Genomic DNA, 24,476 nt, shown 5'->3' on the forward strand with positions numbered 1-24,476 from the left:
GGAGGGGGTCACTGTTACTAGTGGGGTACTGGAGGGGGCAGTATTGGAGGGTGTCACTGTTACTAGAGGGGTACTGGAGGGGATCACTGTTACTAGTGGGGTACTGGAGGGGCAGTATTGGAGGGGGTCACTGTTACTACAGGGGTACTGGAGGGGATCACTGTTACTAGTGAGGTACTGGAGGGGGCAGTATTGGAGGGGGTCACTGTTACTAGTGGGGTACTGGAGGGTGCAGTATTGGAGGGGGTCACTGTTACTAGTGGGGTACTGGAGGGGGCAGTATTGGAGAGATCTCTCCCATCATCTAGTTATACCCAGGACTGTAACAAGGGGGCGCTCTAATAACTATGTATAACATATCAGCGGGACTGGACGGATATATGGCCGTTATTCAGCCCTGCACATTATTTTACAGCTCTTTTTTTACACTATTTTCATAAATTCTCCGCTGGTTCTAGAAGGACTACAAGTCCCGCTAATATCCGCCGTTCTGCCGGTAGCGACGCCACCGCGACTGCGGGAACCGAACGACATCGACAGAGGCGAAGAAATGAGAGCGGCGCTGCCATTGGATAATTCTAACAAGTGCAGCGATTGGCTGCGCTCAGAGGGGGCGTGGTTGCGAGGCGCAGGAAAGTGTTTGCCGGGTTACCATAGAGTCCGCCGCTTCCGGTGTGCAGTGCGGGTTGTCGGTTCATCAAGTTGGGGGATAAAGAGCCGGTTTATTGTCAGGTAGGCGATGGGGGGCGGCGGTCAGCGCCGGGGGAGGGTCTGGGCGGTGGTAGCTCTGTGCGGCCATTGCACCGGTCATTCTGAATGCACACAGATCCGTAGCCGGCTGTACTGTAGTCTCACACCATCCTGCAGGACATTATGCCATATTGACTGCAGTCCCCCCCTATATACGGCCGAGGATGGAACATTCTGACAAACGCCACATAGAATAAAGCAGAGGCTACGGCATCCCTTTTAAAGGGGAAGTACACAGAAATGTATTATGGGGTTTTCTGATTAAAAGGGTTGGAAAATCAGTTTTTAAATTGAGAACCAAATCACTTAAAAAAAAAAAAAGATTCTTTCCTTGATCACCGATCCAGCACTGCGATTCTCCTGCTTTCAGTGGAAGTCAGGTGACCACGGCCTGCCAATCGGAGGCCACAGCATCTCCGTACGTACTCCTAGGATCATGGCAACCCGGGATGTGAGCGCGGATGCCAGGAGAACCAGCGGTGACGCTACAGCCTCTGATTGGCAGGCCGAGGTCACCTGACTTCTGTTGTAAACAGAAACTTGGAGAGCTGCGGCGCCGAACCGCAGAGAACACGTAAGCGAGGTTTTGTTGTGTTGTTTTAAGTCTCTAAATTTAAAAAGGGTTTTTTTTTTCCTAACTGGACAATCCCTTTAAAATATCATTGGTGGCGGTGGGATTAAACCGGAATATAACTAAAATGGCGCTCCTCACTCCGTGGACCCGCTGCTTCTATGACACTTGCGTCCTCTGGTTGGTCGCTGTGTATATTTGCTGAAGTGGTCACATTTTCGTTTACCCACGTGACGGCTGCAGCCAATAGGAGGACAGCGACCAGTGGGGTCCTGGAAACGGGCCAGGATCCTTCATTACCAGCCTATAAGTCACCGGCTCATGGGAAGCCGTCGGGGGTCACCGGCCTGAACGCACGGTACATGGCCGGCTGGACAAGACTGAATCCGCCTGAGCGTGCGCAGTCCCATCCGCCTGGAGCGACGTGTGCAGCTGCAGTAATGGGTGGAGACGGACGGGAGAGGAGGAGGCTAACGATAAGGCCGGGTTCACACCGCGCCGCGTTTTTGCGCACCAGAGGTTGCGTATTTGCACGCAACTGCATTTTTTTTACCGTACCCTTTGCAATCGCAAATCGTACGCATTTACGCGCAATAAACCCCCGGCCATGTTGAAATGGCCAATTAGTGTAATTACATCCATGTGCAAATGAACAGGAAAATAGAACATGCGGTGTATTATTTTGCGCAATGGAATGACGCACACAAGATACGCACTTGTGAACGAATCCTTCGAAATTAATAAGTTCTATTCAGCACGCGAATACGGTCGAGTGAACGTGGCGTGGGGGAACGTTTATACATGGCAGAAATGGCGCGTGTTTTTCAAGCGGGAAATCTGCCCCAAAATCCAAATAACTTCCACTTTAAAATTTGCGCTCTCGGGGTGCGGTTAAGGGGGGGGGGGGGGAGTCGCCGCAAGATGTTCTGGGGCAACTTACGCCTCTAAAAAACGTGTAATTTTGCCGCAGCCTTTGGTGCACTCGGACTTGTGGAATTCCGATGTGGATTTTGCCCTCTGACAGAGAAAAATCTGTGCGCACTTTTGTGCTAAGAACCGCGGCAAAATGACGCAGTTTGGTAGGCGGAACTTGTGCGGAGCGAATACCATAATGTGGATATACCATAAGTGCGGATTTTGATGCAGATCCACAGCAGAAACCATTGGCATGGTGCAATTTGGCGCCAGTTTTCTGCTGCAGAAATTCTGCATAATTTCCGCTGCTATGTCTGAACGTACCCTTAGAGGGACGCTGGCGCCAATCTCGCTCATGCTGACCTGCCGACAGCTCTCAGTCATTGCTGTGGGGCATCTGATTGGATGGAGAGAGAGAGAGAGCAGCGGAGGAAGTCGTCCCGCCCACAGGGCACTTGCTGAGCGCCAAGGATTAAATTAACCCTTTGCAATCCAAGTTTTGGATTCAGGGTTTCCTAGGGGACTTTCTCTTTCTGCCATTATACAATGGCGCCATCTGCTGGCTAGAGCTAGTACCTCAGTATGTGACATCCCGGAGAGGCCCCCAACAATAAAGCGGTGGCAATATATAGTAAAAAATACCCTGCTGGATATCCTCCGACATCGGAGCTGCACAGGCTTCAGTCAGAATGTAGGAAGAAGTCAGTCAGTGGATTGGAAAGGGTTAAAAGTTGACTGTCGCCCTGACGAGGCGGCTGACAGCCATAATAAAGGAATGATGACTCTCCGGCTCCGAGAGCAGCAGAAAAAAAACTCTACTGCGCATGTGTGGCGACGCGACTGCCGGCGCTTCCGCGAACGTTCGCAGTAAAGAAAATAGAAGACCCGGACGGGTAAGCAGCGTACTCGTCCGCGGCGGGGACAGATTTCCCATGGCTTCCGCATGCAGAATCCGATCCGCCCGTGGACATGAGGCCTTAGGGCTCTCTCAGACGAACATATCGTTACAGCGTATTCCGCGGGTGTGTTTTGCGCCCTGAATATGCTGCATCATTCCGCAATGGGCAGCCATGTTGCCTCTCATACGAATTGCACGGAAAATGAGCTGAAAGCGCCGGAAGAGATCTCTGGCGCGCTGCACCTCCATGCAGTGAGCCACTATCGCTCCTGTACAAGGTTCACCAGCCGTGGATCCGTCCCCAGAGGCTTCCAGCCGGAGGGCCTGCTCACTCGAGTTGGGCATGCAGATGTGCAGGCCAACTTGCCGCAGTGGAGGATCGCCCTAGGCTGGGATCCGACAGGTCGGACCGCAGGCTGGTGTACGCCGCAGTACAAATCTATAAGGCCGTTTTCACTTCTGCGTTGAAGCCTCCAGTCAGAAGTTCTGTTGCAGAGCCATCTCAAAGTACCAGAAGAAAAAGTGCCGCATGCAGAGCTTTTTCTTCCATCCAAGAGGAGAGCAGCTGAGTGGAAACCGAACAGACCATGGGGTCCGTCCGGTGCTGTTCATTTCCGTCTTTGGATGGAGCCGTTCGGTTGCGGGGATTCCCCTTTCCTGCTCTCCAAATGGTAAGAAGAACCCCGAGCGCTGGTGCGAAACCACTCTTAGGGCGAATGCCCACGGCCGGATTTCTGCAGTGTGAAATGCGACGGAAATCCATTGCGTTATCCGGCAGCTATTAGGTTCTATGGAACCTAATAGCTCAATGTTCCCGCTGCGGGATTTCCGCCCCTCTGCAGGCGGCCTAAGTGAACCCTTTGGAATTCCCCAGTTTCTGCACTGATTGCTCATACATTGTGGTCTGATTGTATCTAGGTTACAGACAAACACAATGTAACTAGTAACACCCGGACTGTTGGACTAGTCTTACTGAGTAACATCCACAGTGCTGCAAGAAAAGTGAACCTTTGTGTTTGACTTCTCCAGGAGTTGCATTTTTTTAAGTAAAACCTTTTTCTCACCTCTTCCCGATCCCTGTTGTGTCCCGCACCGCCCCTCCACCCTCGCTCCTTTGTTTACAGGTTGCAGTCCCGCCCGGTTTACGTGACATCACAGGCACTGCAGCCAATGACAGAGCTCAGTGATGGAGTGCTGGACTCTGTTATTGGCTGTAGCACCTGGGGCAGCCTGTAAATGTGCTGTTAGAGCGGAGACCTGGAGCCGCGGTGTGGGACACAGCAGTAAGTGTGGAGAGGTAAGTATACACTAATTAGTTAATACATAAAACATGGCTGCTTTCTTCCAAACACAGTGCCACGCTTGTCCATAGGGTTGTGTGTGGTATTGCAGCTCAGCTCCAATTCACTTCAGTGGAGCTGAGCTGCCATACCACACACAACGCTATGGGCAAGAGTGGCGCTGTACTTGGGGGGAAAAAGTAGCCATGTTTTTTTTAACCCCGGACAACCCCTTTAAGTAAAACCCTGTTCCCCATGCTATTACATAACTCATTAGTGTATACTCGCCTCTCCCCTCCTACTGCTGTGTCCCATACTGTGTCTGGAAGTGTGGGATTTACAGATGCTTTGCATATTAAATAAAGGTACACAAAGCATGGTTACTGACAACTCTGTTCCTCGATGTGAACAACTTTCAGAAGACAGCAGTTCCTGGAAAATACAGGATTTAAAACATAACTTCTATTATATGTTTAAAATGCAAAATCAAATGCAAAAAAGGGAGGCAAGGTAAAGTCCCCAGGTACAAGCCCCGAGTCATGACTGACTCCTAGGGTAAAGTCTCGTTTGTTATTGGTTTGTGTTCACACTTTTGCAACTTTTCCCTGGAAAATACTATTGCTGACTTATCATCAGGATCAGTCATCAATAGTTGATCGGCTGGGGTCCGTCACTGGGGCCCCCGATTGATCAGCTGAGTACCCACATGCTGTCAGCGCTGCAAATACACAGAGGTCGGAGCGGAAGCCTCCTCAGGACCTGGACACCTTATAATCGTTGAGGGGACAATTAATTCGAAGGTGGATAAGAACATTTTACAGAAGGATGCTAGGGCCACCGTCCATGACCTCAAGCAGAAGGGATGTTGGGTGATGCAACAAGATGATGACCCAAAGCACACAAAGAAATAAACTAAAGAATACTGCAAAAAGATGATTTGCGTTTTGGAATGGCCAATTCGGAGTTCTGACCTTAACCCTATGGAGATTCCATGGCATGACCTGAAGAGGGTTGTGCAAACAAGGCATCCCAGAAATACTGATGAACAAACACATTTGCAGGGAGGAATAGACCCAAATTCTTCCTCATTGCTGTGTAAATGTTATTTACATTTGGTAGAGATGTTTGCATCTTAAGGCCTTGTTCAGACGAATGTGTATTTGTGCACACATATCCACGCGCCTATTAGAACCATTGTTTTCCTGTGGTGTGTTCACATGTCCGTGTTTTACAGGCAAGCAGATTCGCGCGCCTTCAAAAGATAGAACATGCGTGCACTGCATAGGTCCGTGCCCGTCTCAATATTCCCCGAAGGGAGTCCCCTCATCACTGAACACTGTGACAGTGTTCAGTGACAAGGGAACTCCCTGCGGGAGTAGACAATCCCCTGCCACGGCTGTGGCAGAGGATCGCAATGTTCTTCCATTGCTTTCAATGAGGCTACTGCTGCAGCCGGCGGCCCCATTGAAAGCAATGGGATGCCAGCAACCCCTGCAGTGATTTTTCTGGGAAGGGCTTTAAATATAAGCCCTTCCCTAAAAATCATCCCTAGCTTGTGTAAAAAACAAAACATATACTCACCTCTCCGGCGCTGTCGGGGCTTGGAGCGTCTAGCCGCTTGTCTTCCCGACACTGTACTGAAGCTCTTTCAGCAGGCAGGGATTTAAAATCCCGCCTCTTGAAAGGGCTGCGTCTGATTGGTCACAGCACTCGGCCATTCATTGAATTCAATGAATGGCTGAGCCCTGCCTGTGATTGTCTGAGCTCTCAGCCAATCAAACGCAGCCCTTTTAGGACGTGGGGATTTTAAATCCCCGTCTGCTAAAGGAGCTTCAGTACACTGCCGGGCAGCAAAGCGGCTAGACGCATTGTGCCCCGATAGTGGTGGAGAGGTGAGTATATACACTACCGTTCAAAAGTTTGGGGTCACCCAAACAATTTTGTGTTTTCCATGAAAAGTCACACTTATTCACCACCATGCGTTGTGAAATGAATAGAAAATAGAGTCAAGACATTGACAAGGTTAGAAATAATGATTTGTATTTGAAATAACATTGTTTTTACATCAAACTTTGCTTTCGTCAAAGAATCCTCCTTTTGCAGCAATTACAGCATTGCACACCTTTGACATTCTAGCTTAATTTGTTGAGGTAAGCTTGTGAAATTGCACCCCACGCTTCTAGAAGCATCTCCCACAAGTTGGATTGGTTGGATGGGCACTTCTGGCGTACCATACGGTCAAGCTGCTCCCACAACAGCTCAATGGGGTTCAGATCTGGTGACTGCGCTGGCCACTCCATTACCGATAGAATACCAGCTGCCTGCTTCTGCTGTAAATAGTTCTTGCACAATTTGGAGGTGTGTTTAGGGTCATTGTCCTGTTGTAGGATGAAATTGGTTCCAATCAAGCGCTGTCCACTGGGTATGGCATGGCGTTGCAAAATGGAGTGATAGCCTTCCTTATTCAGAATCCCTTTTACCCTGTACAAATCTCCCACCTTACCAGCACCAAAGCAACCCCAGACCATCACATTACCTCCACCATGCTTAACAGATGGCGTCAGGCATTCTTCCAGCATCTTTTCATTTGTTCTGCGTCTCACAAACGTTCTTCTTTGTGATCCAAACACCTCAAACTTGGATTCATCCGTCCACAACACTTTTTTCCAGTCTTCCTCTGTCCAATGTCTGTGTTCTTTTGCCCATCTTAATCTTTTTCTTTTATTGGCCAGTCTCAGATATGGCTTTTTCTTTGCCACTCTGCCCTGAAGCCCAAAATCCCGCAGCCGCCTCTTCACTGTAGATGTTGACACTGGTGTTTTGCGGGTACTATTTAATGAAGATGCCAGTTGGGTACCTGTGAGGCGTCTGTTTCTCAAACTAGAGACTCTAATGTGCTTATCTTCTTGCTTAGTTGTGCAACGCGGCCTCCCACTTCTTTTTCTACTCTGGTTAGAGCCTGTTTGTGCTGCCCCCTAAGGGAGTAGTACACACCGTTGTAGGAAATCTTCAATTTCTTAGCAATTTCTCGCATGGAATAGCCTTAATTTCTAAGAACAAGAATAGACTGTCGAGTTTCAGATGAAAGTTCTCTTTTTCTGGCCATTTTGAGCGTTTAATTGACCCCACAAATGTGATGCTCCAGAAACTCAATCTGCTCACAGGAAGGTCAGTTTTGTAGCTTCTGTAACGAGCTAGACTGTTTTCAGATGTGTGAACATGATTGCACAAGGGTTTTCTAATCATCAATTAGCCTTCTGAGCCAATGAGCAAACACATTGTACCATTAGAACACTGGAGTGATAGTTGCTGGAAATGGGCCTCTATTCACCTTTGTAGATATTGCACAAAAAAACAGGCATTTGCAGCTAGAATAGTCATTTACCACATTAGCAATGTATAGAGTGCATTTGTTTAAAGTTAGGACTAGTTTAAAGTTATCTTCATTGAAAAGTACAAGTATTTTCCTTCAAAAATAAGGACATTTCAATGTGACCCCAAACTTTTGAACGGTAGTGTATATTTGTTTTGTTTTTTACACAAGCTAAGGATGATCTCCAGGGAAGGGCTTATATTTCAAGCCCTTCCCTAAAAAAATCACTGCGGTTGGTGCCTGCAGCTCATTGCTTTCAATGGGGCCACCAGCAGCAGCGGTGGCCCCATTGAAAGCAATGGGCACGGAACTTCGTTCACACGTTTTTGCTTTTTGCGCAGCACGGATGCGTGCAGAACAACGCTTGTGTGAACAAGGCCTGAGGCTACAGGTTGTTAAATTCAAGGGTCACTTACTTTTTCTTCCTGCACTATATTGAATTTGTCTAGAATTGTGACTTAGATACAGTCAGATGATATTTGATCAGTAATTGATGTATATCTAGGCAGATTTGCCATTCAGGAGTCTTGGAAAGTTGGATTTGATCATCTGGAAGCCATTATTGCAGCTTTCCCAGACATTGCTAAGAACAGTTTCTACCCTCTTAACAGATGAAGGACACTTGCAGGTGGTCTTATGACCGGAGGGGGGAGTCACGTGCATTATATGTACTAAATGTATTCTATGTACTACAGTGCATATAATGTGTTAACGCTGGTTAGTCGGGCGCTCCGTCCTGTCAATCCTCATTATCAGCTCGAGGTCTTTAGTCTAAGAGGATTACGCCGTCCGCAGCTGTCATGGCTGTTCTCTTTGCTTCTTCTGCACAGTCTGATCTTACTGTGTGATGGTCATTAATGTGTAATTTCTCCATGCCAGGTTCTGCGTGACGAGCATGGGGTTGTTTGACCGGCTGGCGGGATGGCTGGGCCTGAAGAAGAGGGAGGTTCACGTCTTGTGTCTGGGATTGGACAACAGTGGTAAGACCACCATCATCAACAAGCTAAAACCCGCCACAGTGAGTGCCCTACGCTTCATACTTGGTGATTTGTATACATGCTGCATAGGTGGCGGTTTACTCTAATAGCCGCTGTTTGTACACCACTTAACGGTGCGTTCACACGCTGCGGAACCGCTGCGGATTTATACTATTAAAGTGAATAAGATTAAAACTAATTCTGTTCACGTAGAGGGGAAAACCGCTGCAGATTTTCTGCTGTAAATGTACCATAATTCTAACCTGCAGTTTTTCTGCATCTCCGCAACGTGTGAACGCGGCTTTGCAGTTCAATATGCTCATGATTATATCTCCACGTACTCCTTATACATCTGGCAGTATCGGGGTAAGGTCAAAGTGGACTTCACTAGTTCATTGCAGTTTTGTAATTGGTTAAGTGGCCACTAATGTTGAGCAAACCTAAACAGTTGAACCCTGTTGCAGGTCCAACTTTGTCTTTTGCCTTGGCCCCTCTTCTCCTTTGCCTCCACCCCTCTTCTCTTTCACCTCCCCTCCTCTTCTCTTCGCCTCCCCCCCTCTTCTCTTCGCCTCCCCCCTCTTCTCTTTCGCCTCCCCCCTCTTCTCTTTCGCCTCCCCCCTCTTCTCTTTCGCCTCCCCCCTCTACTCTTTCGCCTCCCCCCTCTTCTCTTTCGCCTCCCCCCTCTTCTCTTTCGACTCCCCCCTCTTCTCTTTCGACTCCCCCCTCTTCTCTTTCGACTCCCCCCTCTTCTCTTTCGACTCCCCCCTCTTCTCTTTCGACTCCCCCCTCTTCTCTTTCGACTCCCCCCTCTTCTCTTTCGACTCCCCCCTCTTCTCTTTCGACTCCCCCCTCTTCTCTTTCGACTCCCCCCTCTTCTCTTTCGACTCCCCCCTCTTCTCTTTCGACTCCCCCCTCTTCTCTTTCGACTCCCCCCTCTTCTCTTTCGACTCCCCCCTCTTCTCTTTCGACTCCCCCCTCTTCTCTTTCGACTCCCCCCTCTTCTCTTTCGACTCCCCCCTCTTCTCTTTCGACTCCCCCCTCTTCTCTTTCGACTCCCCCCTCTTCTCTTTCGACTCCCCCCTCTTCTCTTTCGACTCCCCCCTCTTCTCTTTCGACTCCCCCCTCTTCTCTTTCGACTCCCCCCTCTTCTCTTTCGACTCCCCCCTCTTCTCTTTCGACTCCCCCCTCTTCTCTTTCGACTCCCCCCTCTTCTCTTTCGACTCCCCCCTCTTCTCTTTCGACTCCCCCCTCTTCTCTTTCGACTCCCCCCTCTTCTCTTTCGACTCCCCCCTCTTCTCTTTCGACTCCCCCCTCTTCTCTTTCGACTCCCCCCTCTTCTCTTTCGACTCCCCCCTCTTCTCTTTCGACTCCCCCCTCTTCTCTTTCGACTCCCCCCTCTTCTCTTTCGACTCCCCCCTCTTCTCTTTCGACTCCCCCCTCTTCTCTTTCGACTCCCCCCTCTTCTCTTTCGACTCCCCCCTCTTCTCTTTCGACTCCCCCCTCTTCTCTTTCGACTCCCCCCTCTTCTCTTTCGACTCCCCCCTCTTCTCTTTCGGCTCCCCCCTCTTCTCTTTCGGCTCCCCCCTCTTCTCTTTCGGCTCCCCCCTCTTCTCTTTCGGCTCCCCCCTCTTCTCTTTCGACTCCCCCCTCTTCTCCTTCGCCTCCCCCCCTCTTCTCCTTCGCCTCCCCCCCTCTTCTCCTTCGCCTCCCCCCCTCTTCTCCTTCGCCTCCCCCCCTCTTCTCCTTCGCCTCCCCCCCTCTTCTCCTTCGCCTCCCCCCCTCTTCTCCTTCGCCTCCCCCCCTCTTCTCCTTCGCCTCCCCCCCTCTTCTCCTTCGCCTCCCCCCCTCTTCTCCTTCGCCTCCCCCCCTCTTCTCCTTCGCCTCCCCCCCTCTTCTCCTTCGCCTCCCCCCCTCTTCTCCTTCGCCTCCCCCCCTCTTCTCCTTCGCCTCCCCCCCTCTTCTCCTTCGCCTCCCCCCCTCTTCTCCTTCGCCTCCCCCCCTCTTCTCCTTCGCCTCCCCCCCTCTTCTCCTTCGCCTCCCCCCCTCTTCTCCTTCGCCTCCCCCCCTCTTCTCCTTCGCCTCCCCCCTCTTCTCCTTCGCCTCCCCCCCTCTTCTCCTTCGCCTCCCCCCCTCTTCTCCTTCGCCTCCCCCCCTCTTCTCCTTCGCCTCCCCCCCTCTTCTCCTTCGCCTCCCCCCCCTCTTCTCCTTCGCCTCCCCCCCCTCTTCTCCTTCGCCTCCCCCCCCTCTTCTCCTTCGCCTCCCCCCCCTCTTCTCCTTCGCCTCCCCCCCCTCTTCTCCTTCGCCTCCCCCCCCTCTTCTCCTTCGCCTCCCCCCCCTCTTCTCCTTCGCCTCCCCCCCCTCTTCTCCTTCGCCTCCCCCCCCTCTTCTCCTTCGCCTCCCCCCCCCTCTTCTCCTTCGCCTCCCCCCCCTCTTCTCCTTCGCCTCCCCCCCCCTCTTCTCCTTCGCCTCCCCCCCCCTCTTCTCCTTCGCCTCCCCCCCCCTCTTCTCCTTCGCCTCCCCCCCCTCTTCTCCTTCGCCTCCCCCCCCCTCTTCTCCTTCGCCTCCCCCCCTCTTCTCCTTCGCCTCCCCCCCTCTTCTCCTTCGCCCCCCCCCTCTTCTCCTTCGCCCCCCCCTCTTCTCCTTCGCCCCCCCCCTCTTCTCCTTCGCCTCCCCCCTCTTCTCCTTCGCCTCCCCCCTCTTCTCCTTCGCCTCCCCCCCTCTTCTCCTTCGCCTCCCCCCCTCTTCTCCTTCGCCTCCCCCCCTCTTCTCCTTCGCCTCCCCCCCTCTTCTCCTTCGCCTCCCCCCCTCTTCTCCTTCGCCTCCCCCCCTCTTCTCCTTCGCCTCCCCCCCTCTTCTCCTTCGCCTCCCCCCCTCTTCTCCTTCGCCTCCCCCCCTCTTCTCCTTCGCCTCCCCCCCTCTTCTCCTTCGCCTCCCCCCCTCTTCTCCTTCGCCTCCCCCCCTCTTCTCCTTCGCCTCCCCCCCTCTTCTCCTTCGCCTCCCCCCCTCTTCTCCTTCGCCTCCCCCCCTCTTCTCCTTCGCCTCCCCCCCTCTTCTCCTTCGCCTCCCCCCCTCTTCTCCTTCGCCTCCCCCCCTCTTCTCCTTCGCCTCCCCCCCTCTTCTCCTTCGCCTCCCCCCCTCTTCTCCTTCGCCTCCCCCCCTCTTCTCCTTCGCCTCCCCCCCTCTTCTCCTTCGCCTCCCCCCCTCTTCTCCTTCGCCTCCCCCCCTCTTCTCCTTCGCCTCCCCCCCTCTTCTCCTTCGCCTCCCCCCTCTTCTCCTTCGCCTCCCCCCCTCTTCTCCTTCGCCTCCCCCCCTCTTCTCCTTCGCCTCCCCCCCTCTTCTCCTTCGCCTCCCCCCCTCTTCTCCTTCGCCTCCCCCCCCTCTTCTCCTTCGCCTCCCCCCCCTCTTCTCCTTCGCCTCCCCCCCCTCTTCTCCTTCGCCTCCCCCCCCTCTTCTCCTTCGCCTCCCCCCCCTCTTCTCCTTCGCCTCCCCCCCCTCTTCTCCTTCGCCTCCCCCCCCTCTTCTCCTTCGCCTCCCCCCCCCTCTTCTCCTTCGCCTCCCCCCCCCTCTTCTCCTTCGCCTCCCCCCCCCTCTTCTCCTTCGCCTCCCCCCCCTCTTCTCCTTCGCCTCCCCCCCCTCTTCTCCTTCGCCTCCCCCCCCTCTTCTCCTTCGCCTCCCCCCCCCTCTTCTCCTTCGCCTCCCCCCCCTCTTCTCCTTCGCCTCCCCCCCCTCTTCTCCTTCGCCTCCCCCCCCTCTTCTCCTTCGCCTCCCCCCCCTCTTCTCCTTCGCCTCCCCCCCCTCATCTCCTTCGCCTCCCCCCCCTCATCTCCTTCGCCTCCCCCCCTCTTCTCCTTCGCCTCCCCCCCCTCATCTCCTTCGCCTCCCCCCCCTCATCTCCTTCGCCTCCCCCCCTCTTCTCCTTCGCCTCCCCCCCCTCTTCTCCTTCGCCTCCCCCCCCTCTTCTCCTTCGCCCCCCCCTTCTCCTTCGCCTCCCCCCCCTCTTCTCCTTCGCCCCCCCCCCTCTTCTCCTTCGCCTCCCCCCCCCTCTTCTCCTTCGCCTCCCCCCCCCTCTTCTCCTTCGCCTCCCCCCCCTCTTCTCCTTCGCCTCCCCCCCCCTCTTCTCTCTCGCCTCCCCCCCCCTCTTCTCCTTCGCCTCCCCCCCCCTCTTCTCCTTCGCCTCCCCCCCCTCTTCTCCTTCGCCTCCCCCCCCTCTTCTCCTTCGCCTCCCCCCCCTCTTCTCCTTCGCCTCCCCCCCCTCTTCTCCTTCGCCTCCCCCCCCTCATCTCCTTCGCCTCCCCCCCCTCATCTCCTTCGCCTCCCCCCCTCTTCTCCTTCGCCTCCCCCCCTCTTCTCCTTCGCCTCCCCCCCTCTTCTCCTTCGCCTCCCCCCCTCTTCTCCTTCGCCTCCCCCCCCTCTTCTCCTTCGCCCCCCCCCCTCTTCTCCTTCGCCTCCCCCCCCTCTTCTCCTTCGCCTCCCCCCCTCTTCTCCTTCGCCCCCCCCTTCTCCTTCGCCTCCCCCCCCTCTTCTCCTTCGCCCCCCCCCCCTCTTCTCCTTCGCCTCCCCCCCCTCTTCTCCTTCGCCTCCCCCCCCCTCTTCTCCTTCGCCTCCCCCCCCTCTTCTCCTTCGCCTCCCCCCCCTCTTCTCTCTCGCCTCCCCCCCCCTCTTCTCCTTCGCCTCCCCCCCCCTCTTCTCCTTCGCCTCCCCCCCCCTCTTCTCCTTCGCCTCCCCCCCCCTCTTCTCCTTCGCCTCCCCCCCCCTCTTCTCCTTCGCCTCCCCCCCTTCCCCCTCTAGTGGCGACTTTAATTTGCAGAAATATAGCAATTTCACTCTCGAAGCCTCGTGGCTATTAAAGGGTTATTCCCATCTTAGACTGTACAATTCATGTACAGACCATGAAGGGTGGGCACGCGGGTGGGGTGCGGAGCCTAACACTACCCTGCTGTGAGCAATGTACCTTTAGGCTCCTCCCTCGCTTCTATCCTCTCCCCCTTCCAGCCTGCAAATGAATTCTGCAGTTATAGTGCAGTTTCCAGCGACTGCACTGACAGCATCTATTTTATACCATTCCTGGACAAACCTTTCAAAGCAGTTCCCTTGCAGCCATTCAACAGGCTATGTTCTATTTATGACGGTCTGTGGCCTGAACAAGTCTATGCCCCAGTCTCTGCTTGGAACAGGAACAATTCTGGTACAGATAGTATAATAGGAAGCTGTTCCCTTAACTGCAAGTTGTGCTGGAAACATGTGCTACACTTAAAATAGTTATTTACTTTGGATAATAATTACTTGGTAGAAGGGTCCTTTAACAATAAGCTGATCATAAACTGCCCATCTGCCAAGACCACCAGGGATCAGCTATAATCTGTGGGGGAACCATGCAGAGTTCATTTTCCCTGCGGTGCCTCCACAGGGAAAATTAGGTATTACATTGTGTGCATTCAAATCAGTGGGTTGTCTGTGTAATGCAGGACAGGACAAGTCCTCCAGACAAAGAGACACTCTTTGTACCCGCGCTCCCTTTGATTTTTACTATAATTTAAAAATCTGTGTTTTCAAAGAACCCATAGGAGACTTCAACTTGTGATCATTTGATCAGTTTTACCATATACTGCAATACTTCAATATTGCAGTATAAGGTATTTATAAAGGCATTCTATTGGAACAGGCCTGTCCTAATAAGCAGAAATAAATGGCAGCCCTTGGGGCCTTCAGAAGGGCCTGGGCTGCTATGACAATTGAACGGCATCTCCTGTCTCATCTCCAAGGGGTGGTGTCAGAATTGTCAGAGGCTTTTAAAGGTTTTACAGCCACACTCAGTGTGAGCACTGATCGCAGCTGTTTTGGAGAGGTGTTGGCTGTCAAAAACTGCCGACACCCACCATATATAAAGGAGGCTTGGCTTCCGAGCCCGCCTTATACCAATCCTTCATGTATGCCCGTTAGAGTGAAGGGGTTAAAATATGCACAGATTTTGCAGCATATGGCAAGATGAGCACAGTAGGTGTCAATCAGATGTAAACATCCTGTTATTTTAAAGGGATTTTCCCACTGATGACATATTACTTAGCTATGACATCACTTACTCATCGTTGGATGTCCGGCTGACGGGACTCCTACCGATCCTCCAAATGAAGTGACTACAGTGCTGGTTAAAAGGGTTTTCCCATTAAATACAATTAGGGAATGAATGTCTGACTACTAGGGAGTCCTATCACAAGGACCCCCAGCAATCCCAAGAACGGTACACCCCTTATGTCCCATGCTGCAGTTGTGTGACTGGCATTCATTTCTAGGGGAAGGAGGGAGATTGACGCACTCGGCAATCTCCCTTTATGTGGAAGGCATTATGTAGTTATTTCCTATTGTGCACCTTTTAGACATTTGCTTTCGGGGGACCAGAGTGAAAGAATTCTGTTAAATGACCCTAGTACGTCCGTTGTAGGAAATTATGAAAACTTGCCCGGAGTTTCACCTAGAAGAACTCGTGCGCGGTAACACGGGGGGCATCCGAAGTTTAGAAACTTGCCTTAATGCATTAAAGCAATTCAGTAGCAGAAATGTCGGAGCACGAAGTAATGAAATCCGCTGGAAGTTATCAGGGCATAAAAGTAAAGAGGAGTGCGCTGTGCTAATGTTATCCCTGGCATCTCGGTGCCTTGTTTACAGGGCGGCGTGGCAGCGTGCCGCTGATGATGAATCCTCTGGAGACCGGTGACATGATAGAAAGTGTTCTCTGGCTTCTCTCTACAAGTAACCTCTGCCCACTGCCTGTGACGAGATGCAGACAGTTCCTGATTGTGTCGTCCCGTGGGATACAGACAGTAAAATAAAGTTTCTCGTTTTACCATTTTAATGCCCTAATTTCCCAGCAGTATCTCTAATTACTCTGTGCGCAAACGGCAATAACATCGAACAAAGGAAAAACAAAGTTACAGCAACTCGGGGAAGTAAACTGTGGAAGCCGCTTCACGTCTTCATTAACGATTTAGGAGGCTTTTTTTGACCTTACGAAAAAATACTTTCTTAGTACTGAGTTACAGTCTACACTGAACAGACTCTTTATAAGAGCACCCCCCCCCCATCCCTTCACTTTTGGCGCATCCCTGTATGGAAATTAGACCGATGAGTGTGAATCTACATTAAATGACAAAATATCAACAATGTGGACGACTTCTAACCAGGCCTGGTCATCGGTGCTAGACGGCGCCAGGATTTCACCGCTAATCATGCGGGGTCAGAGGAGGACGTCCGGAATTGGTTTGGAGAGTTCTGTATACCGAGAATGGTGGGATCAAAAAAAAAACATCCAGCAAAAGGGATCCTGTGGACATAGCTCATCGCTGAAAGGGGTCAGAGGAGGACGTCAGGAATCGGTTTTGAGAGTACTGTATACTGAGAATGGTGGGATCGAAAAAACATCCTGCAAAAGGGGATCCTGTGGACATAGCTCATCGCTGAAAGGGGTCAGAGGAGGACGTCTGGAATCGTCCTGATGAACAGGTGGTGCATGGTCAAGAGCGGCCGAATACAACTCTGCTGCTCCAACTAACATGTACATATACACAACTTGCTGTTCCTTAGTACAGATGGGCTATAACATCAGATGACCAGTTACGGCGCCATTGTGTCTAGAAGAAACAGAAAAGTGAGACTCCAGGGGGCAAAACCTCACCCGGTCAGATGAATCCAGATGTCTGTTGCAGCGTGCTGATGGGAGCCAGAATTTGAAACAAGCAGCATGATTTGATGACCCCTTCCTGTCAGCTGGTCAGAAGATGTCAGTACAGCCATTTAATCAGCAGAAACTACAAGAAGCTTCCTGTCCGCAGGGGCCGATGTTCCTGCAGAAAGATTTTAAGACCTAATGGAATGTATGCCATGACGAACTGCTAAAGTTCTGAAGACCTTATAAAGTGGCCATTCGGTGTATTTTATTGGCCAGTGCTGAATTCACTTTTCTTAGGCTTCCGGGCTGTAATCTTCCAGCATTCTATGACATTGACCCAGCGTTGGGACCACAACCAAGCTGACGTCTATGAGGTGTCTGTAATTTTATGGGCTTTTCACAAAACCAATTTCCATCCCAGCAGGGCTGGGAAGCCAACATATGGACTGTTTTTGATGGGGTCCTTAAACTAGAGAGCTCTTTTGTTGGCTGCAGAGCTTGCATGAAGACCTCAAGGGGGTCACCAGTAAACCTTGCCCCCCACTTTGGCTGGGCTCATATCATGTTAAGCATGCTGGAAAAAGCTCCATGCTTACACGCTAAACATGTCTGTAGGGATATACAGGGCCACGAAAAAGTAGCCTGGCACCACATTCTTATAAAATCTTTCTTTGTTGCCCATAGCAACCTAAAAAAGCTGCATTGTGATTGATTGCTACAAGCAGAAAAGACAAGTTTCATAGAAGTGTGGTGCCGCGGTACTTTTCCGGGGCCCACCCTGTATAAGCCCGACGTAGGCCAGAGGAGTGTCCTTTTGGCTTCTATCTAGAGGTTGTATGTCAATAGATAGATGGGCTATGGCAGTAGATTATTCTTTTCCATTCCAGCTCATCCAGTAAAAATGTATACATCTCTATAGGGTGGGACGCTATAGGTGACGCATGTCGCTGAATCACATGGTACTTCTTGCAGTGGCCATTCTGAGTAGGCTTTGTTCCATTGAAGTAAATGGGGCTGAACAGTCAATATAAAGTATGGCATCCTGGCTGCGAACAGATTGCAGGACCAGCATTCACATTGAAGAGGCCGCAGCTCTTGCATAAGTGCTGTGACCCATCCAGACAGCTGATTGGTGAGGTTGCCAGACGTCGGACCCCCCACCGATCAGACATTTATGGCCTATCCTGAGGTCAGGCCGTCCATTTAGTAAACCCGGATAACCCCGTTAGCAGTATGATATATGAGCGTGATGTCGGCAGAGGAATAATCTGGTCTTCTCCTGCACTGGCACTTACCTCTGCTTTACTCTTTCATCTTGTAGGCTCAGATGCAAGACATTGTCCCAACTATTGGATTCAGCATAGAAAAGTTCAAGACATCCAGGTACTGTTTCCAAAATCCTTCTTCTGAGATCTGTGTTTTCTTTATACATGGTCCTTAAAGGGTTATTTCAGAGAGACAAAGTTTTTTCTTCAAGTTTTCAACCGTCTGCTGGATGGGTGAAAACTGATAGATCAGTGGGGGTCTGGGTGCTGGGATCAGCTATGTGCATAGCTTGTGCATAGCTGATTTCTGCAGGAAGCTCCATTCCCACTGCAGTGGCAAAGCTTGGTATTACAGGCAAAGTTCCCTTGGCAGTAAATAGAAGCTTTGCATGCAATACCAAGCTGGGCCACTGCAGTGCGAAGAGGTGCTGTCTACAGAAATCTGCTCAGTGCATGAGCACACTGCTCCAGAAAAGAGCTGATCAGTGGGCATCCCTGGAGAAGGACTCCAACTGATCTATTATTGATGGCCATTGACTCTTACTGGGATCTTTGTGCAAATATGCAGAAAAACAGTTTTTTTGGGTTTTTTTTGTTTTAGTTTTTTGCACGACCAAAATGCATGCGCATGACAAGGAAATGTGAATGAACCCCTTCAAATGAATGTGTTCTATTCTCTGCGTATTTTGTGCACAAATACACCCGTGTGAAGCTGGCCTTAGTCGTCAATAAAGCTACATGGTCCTAGTGTTGCGGGGTGTGGTGCAGGTTTCAGGATACGATGGAGCCAATTGAGTACCAAAAATATACAAGATTTGTTTAAGAACTCAAAAATGCAAATAATACCGGTATAAGAGTAAATAAGCCGCTTCTCTGTCACTGTACCGCGGCCTCATGCCGCTCGCACTGACTTAGCTTATACAAAGAGCAACATTGTATGAGATGTAAAAGTAAACAGAAAAAAAAAAGCAGAACTGCGCTCCTTTAGGAAAATATCCTCTGGTATCAATAGTTGATATAACCTCCGTTTATTCTTGTACAACGCGTTTCGTCCTGAGACTTTATCAAGTACACCTCAGGACGAAACGCGTTGTACAAGAATAAACTGAGGTTATATCAACTATTGATACCAGAGGATATTTTCCTAAAGGAGCGCAGTTCTGCTTTTTTTTTTCTGTTTACTTTTACATTTCTGTGTACGGATCCCTGCAAGGATCCGGTCTATGGAAACTGCTGGCTCTCCTAGTCCCTAGCCTGACAGGATTAAAAAGGATCTCTGGAGGAGGATCATTTTCTGCATTATTGATTGAAGCAAACGTGGACATGGGGTGTTAGTGGGTCCCTCTAGTAGGGTCCTGCTAGACACCGGGTAAGTCCATTTGATATATTTTTGTTTTGGCCTTAAAATTTATATCTATCTTCATACCCTTGGGGGCGCTGTCCTGATATAGTTTTTTTATTGTATTTAACATTGTATGAGAAACAGTCTTAATGTTACTTTGCAAGGGTTTGTTCACTAACACAGGTCGTCTAGTTACAGGTTGCAATATACAGTCTTTGTGAGAGAGGTTAACCCCTCCCTGCCAACAGTATAATAAGCAGTACTTGGTGTCCTTATTCCTGAAGCTTGCATTGAAGTACAGCATTAAGCATCTGTCCGGGACCTGCGCGCTGTATCCCTTTAAGTAATTGTTGCCGCAGCGTTGATATATGTAACAGGCCTGTTACAATGACTGTCCCTATGAGTGCTCACACTATTTTCTTAGATGGAGGTCGGCCTCACTTACTGTTATTCAGTTACTCCAGTGAACTCTGTAGCTGATCTCCGGGAACTTTATCCAGTGCCACACTGCCCTCCTCGGTAGAGCACACACAGCTGCTGTCTCTCCTGCAACTTGGAGCCTCCAGCAGTGTTGTCCCACAGTTTACACTGGCCTGTGTTCAAAGTCTTTATGTCTTTCTTTTTCACTTTCTCTTTTTTTTTTCTTCCCTCTCCTTTTCTCTGTCTGTCTGTCTCTCCTTTCTCTGTCTCTCTCTCTCTCTCTCATTTTCTCTGTCTGTCTGTCTCTCTCTCTCCTTTTCTCTGTCTGTCTCTCTCTCCTTTTCTCTGTCTGTCTCTCTCTCCTTTTCTCTGTCTCTCTCTCTTCTTTTCTCTGTCTGTCTCTCTCTCTTCTTTTCTCTGTCTGTCTCTCTCTCTCCTTTTCTCTGTCTGTCTCTCTCTCTCCTTTTCTCTGTCTGTCTGTCTCTCTCTCTCCTTTTCTCTGTCTGTCTGTCTCTCTCTCCCCTTTTCTCTGTCTGTCTGTCTGTCTCTCTCTCCCCTTTTCTCTGTCTGTCTCTCTCCTTTTCTCTGTCTGTCTCTCTTCTTTTCTCTGTCTGTCTCCTTTTTTCTGCCCCTCTCCTTTTTTCTGTCTGCCTGTCTGTCTCCTTTTCTCTGTCTGTCTGTCTCTCCCTCCCTCTCCTATTGTCTGTCTGTCTGTGTCTCTCTCTCTCCTTTTCTCTGTCTCTCTCTCTCCTTTTCTTTCTCTCTCTCTCTCTCTCTCTCTCCTTTTCTCTGTCTCTCTCTCTCCTTCTCTCTCTCTCTCTCTCCTTTTCTCTGTCTCTCTCTCTCCTTTTCTCTCTCTCTCTCTCTCTCCTTTTCTCTCTCTCTCTCTCTCTCTCCTTTTCTCTGTCTTTTGCCTCTCAGCGGTGACCAGACTCTGCAGTCCTCTTTGTCTCTGGCCTCTGTGCAGATAGCTCCTGTCTCCACAGCTCATACTCCCCGCTCTGCTGCTTCACTATCTATGATGGATACGATCACCTCCCTATATCTTGCAGCGCTCCAGTGACTTTTTAGGACCCTTGTCATACCACCCAGTTTGTTATAGAGCCAAATAATACAGCTGAATCTACAAATACCTGCCAGTAGACGGCAGCCTCATCCAATAAACATTTCCAAAGGTTGCATAAATTATACCAACAATACCATAAGGAAGCCGAGGTTTTCTTTTCTTCTTCTCCCCCCCCCCCCCCCCCCTCCCCTCACCTCTCCGACCCCTCTTACACTAGTAGGCAATACCACTGATGGCAGCATTAGAGAAGCATCTCGGGGGCTTCATACATTTCTATCACTGGTTGTGTTTTTCTTGCCCTCAGCATTTAGGCGGCTTGTAGTAGGTCACATTAGTGATGTGTCTGATGGTAATTCTTCCCTCTTCTGGTGGCGGTGGTGTCGGTGTTGTACATTAACACTTCCCAGCAGCCGCCGTGTTCCTGTCTGCTGTTTATTACTACAATACTTAACAATCTAACAAGACTTCTCACGGCTGCGGCGGTCTCCGGAGAGCGAGCATTCATGTCTATCTCTAGCTGGAAATTAATATTTAACAACACATGAATTATCGGCGCCCCACCTGGGAGGCAATTCATTTTGTTGGCTTCATTCGAGGATGTTGTTAGTTAATGGATGCGTATAGCAGTGCGAACAAAGGAAGGCGGCTGTAGACATCTGGTCAAACGCCAAACGTGTGTTTAAGGCCGCGATCACACACGGAGGGTTCGGGGGGGCTTCTCTCTGCGACATTTCTGAACTGAAAATCCACGATACGTCCGGTTATGCTGCGGATTTCCAATGCGGACATCACCCGTAGTAATGCAAAGGGTGCAATCCGTAGAGCTTCCCCACCAAAATCCACTGGGGATTCACAGCTGCGGATTCGCTGCAACACATGAACCAACCCTGAAATGGAATCCACTCCGTACAAATATACTTGAACCTTCACTTTATATTCATAAATCCTGATTAAAGGCATTGTCCTTATGTCCTAAAAAAAGGGTTCAGCAGTGTCCAAGCTCGGTTCATTCTGGAATGGCCCTTTCATTGCTCATGACATCATTGTAGGGGGGGGTGGCTGATTTCAATAACTAAGCCAGCCCCCTTCTTTGTATATGCGTTGGCCATTACACAGTAGGGGGCTTTCGTAGGGTGGTTTCATATCTACGCTGGGGATTCTGCTTTCCTGCTCCATTCGGGGAGCAGGAAAGGGTAATCCCCGTGGCCAAACGGCTCCGGATGGAACCCAACAGCACTGGATGGCCCCCATTGACTAATAAAAATAATGGGGTCCGTCCGCCTTCCAATCAGTTGCCTAGCTTTTGCACTTTATCTTCAGCCGTATCTCTGATGGAACTCCGATTGAAGGTTTCCGACACATTTGGGGAATCGGCCCTAGTTATTGAAATCAGCCGGCCTTCTGCGATAATGTCATGAGCAATGGGGCCATACCATGTGACCAAGCATCGAACCCTGGTCAGAAGTGGGTGTTTCCCCTCCCTGGATGACCCCTTTTAAAATTGACTTCACCGGCTGGTAGGGATGGGAAATCAATCCCTTCTTTTGTCCTCTTTCTCCTAATCAGCTCTTGTATATCTGCAGTTGGGTTCCAAAGATCTCCCGTCACATATGCAAATGGGCAGAGAAGAGTCATCTGACCGAGAAGAGTCACGAGCTGCAGAGATGAGCTTTTACACGGAATGATGGTCGCTGCCCAACAGGTCATCCCAGCACAGGAACGGTCATTGCTTAGTGAATGGAGGAGGAGTTAACCCCGGGATCGTTCCACCCTCCGGCCCGCCTCCATTCACAGTAAACAGGCAGTTGCTCATAAGTGATACTGCCTGTTTACACCGGCTGATTTATTTTTTTTTTCTGCTCAGTCTAAATGCATGCAAAAACTGAACAGCGAATGAAAAGTGAATGAATTCTCGTTTATCGTTCTGTCAGCGCATGCATTTAGACTGAATGATTTATCGGCCCGTGTAAAAGGCCACTGACTCTGCCCCCATTCTCTGGATAGATGGCTTCTTGCATCCCCTTTAGAAAGCATTTCCTGCCTATCCAAAGAAAGGGCTCCCTGTTAGCTTGGCAGCTATGAATTAGCGGGAATGAACTAATTTGCATATGGGGGGAATTATGGACCTAATTACAGAGGCCCATAGGCTTATTATGAATAGAGAGAGCGATAGATGTGGATTTTTTTTTTCCTTCATCCCCTGCAGACCAGTAAAGTCAGTTTTAGGGGTGAGATGGAGGTGACCAGTCCCCTATAGGACATCAAAATCTGCGCCAATGGATTTTGATGTGAATTTGCAGCAAACATCACCCCTCAATTGAAAACGTGAAATACACAAAATCCGTATCGAAATTCATTATACAATTATACCCTTAAGGGGGTATAATATATTGGGAATGAAAGAGCAACACACGCATCATACATGCACACGGTCAGCTGTCATTGGAGACCCTTACCACTCCTGTAAATTGAGGGGTTGCCGTTGTTTCCCTGCAGCAAGTTCATATACAGCAGTTAGTGGTGCAGAATGAGATGAACACATGCAAGTATTTACAGCCCCCATGGAGCCCTATAGATGTTCATCCACATGCAGATGGCAACCTGTGCTGTCTTCCGCAGCCTCCCCTGTGGTTGCTCTGACCCTGGCCCAACGGCAGCATGAATACATAGTATTGTCCTGGAGAAGCGCTGTGTCCCCGTGTTGTATCGCTATAATGTAGAATACTATACTGTCCATTAATATTGTTTGCAGTATTTGGGACTACAGATGATACTTTCTACTAATTCTCTTATGTATTTGTTTTTCTAGCTTGTCATTCACAGTTTTCGACATGTCTGGACAAGGGAGGTACAGGAATCTCTGGGAACACTACTACAAGTAAGTGGTCCGGGGAATGTGGGAACGACACTAATTAGTGGGAGATATATATATATATATACACACACATGCCAGGTAGAAGATGAGGCCGTCGGGGCTTCGAACCCAAATGCTACATCAATGCTGGTGGCTGCTCGGAGTCTGGAAAAGATGGGGCTTCACGTGCGCACCGACGTCAGAGGAAATCCATAATATGCTAAAAGTAAGGCTGCGTTAAAACTTTACGGTTTTTGCTGTGTTTTTGAGCCTCAGCAAAAAAAACCCAAAAACATCAAAAGTATGCGGTTTTCAAAGCCGCACGCAGTTTCTTCAAAAAAATAAACAAATGTTTTTTTTTCCAAAATCTGCATCCTTTTTTTTATTTAGCCTTCACCGGTCTTAGACTTCTAAGGCCGCTTGCAGACGGGCGGAAATTCCGCGGGAAATCCTGCCGCGAAATTTCCGCCCTTGGAAGCTACCATAGGATTGCGTTAACAAACGTAATCCTATGCATACGGACGCGATTTGGCCATGCGAAATCTCGCGCGGCAAACAAATCGCGGCATGCTCTATTTCTGCTGTCCCGTCACTCAGCGGCCCCCGGCTCCGCTCTGCGCATGCGCTGGCTGCCCGGCAACCGGCACATGAAAGATCCGGGGCCGCGGGAGCAGGTGAGTGTCACGCTGCTCTCTGCAGATGCTCGGGTCGGGTCCCGCTGCGAGAATTCTCGCAGCCGGATCCGACCCGGCGTCTGCAGGCGGCCTAAGACCGATGAAGGCACCAGTTCTATGCTGAGATACACAGATCATCTCATATTAAAGCAACAGTCCCATTTTGGGACAAAATTCTGTTCCAGGACCGGAGGAGGTATATTACCTGCAGTAGGTCTTCTCTGCTGTCCCTTTAATTTGCTGATTCCCAGTCCCGTTATCAGTCATCCAAGATGGCCGACGCAATCTACTAACCACCCAATTCTCCAATGTGTGCATTGGTAGTTTCAGACTACCAGTGCTCTGCATCTACTCTGGGGAACCGATACCGGTAGATCAACGAAGCCGAGAAGAACAACTGCAGGTAATGTACTCCCTCCTGTCTTGGT

General features: G+C 50.4%; 1 protein-coding gene across 1 annotated transcript in view; it reads left to right on the top strand.

Moving 5' to 3' along the window:
• The first annotated feature begins 630 nt into the window (after nucleotides 1–630).
• The window catches only part of ARL6 (ADP ribosylation factor like GTPase 6), a 66,639-nt gene continuing 42,793 nt past the window's right edge, over nucleotides 631–24,476 (top strand). The window contains exons 1-4 of the mRNA XM_066599156.1: nucleotides 631–732; nucleotides 8,667–8,805; nucleotides 17,749–17,810; nucleotides 23,330–23,398. Coding sequence (XP_066455253.1) covers nucleotides 8,683–8,805; nucleotides 17,749–17,810; nucleotides 23,330–23,398 — 254 coding nt within the window. The 5' untranslated portion in view covers nucleotides 631–732; nucleotides 8,667–8,682. The remainder of the gene's footprint in view (nucleotides 733–8,666; nucleotides 8,806–17,748; nucleotides 17,811–23,329; nucleotides 23,399–24,476) is intronic.

This window comes from Eleutherodactylus coqui, chromosome 4 (assembly GCF_035609145.1).
Source record: "Eleutherodactylus coqui strain aEleCoq1 chromosome 4, aEleCoq1.hap1, whole genome shotgun sequence".
NCBI classification, from domain to species: domain Eukaryota; kingdom Metazoa; phylum Chordata; class Amphibia; order Anura; family Eleutherodactylidae; genus Eleutherodactylus; species Eleutherodactylus coqui.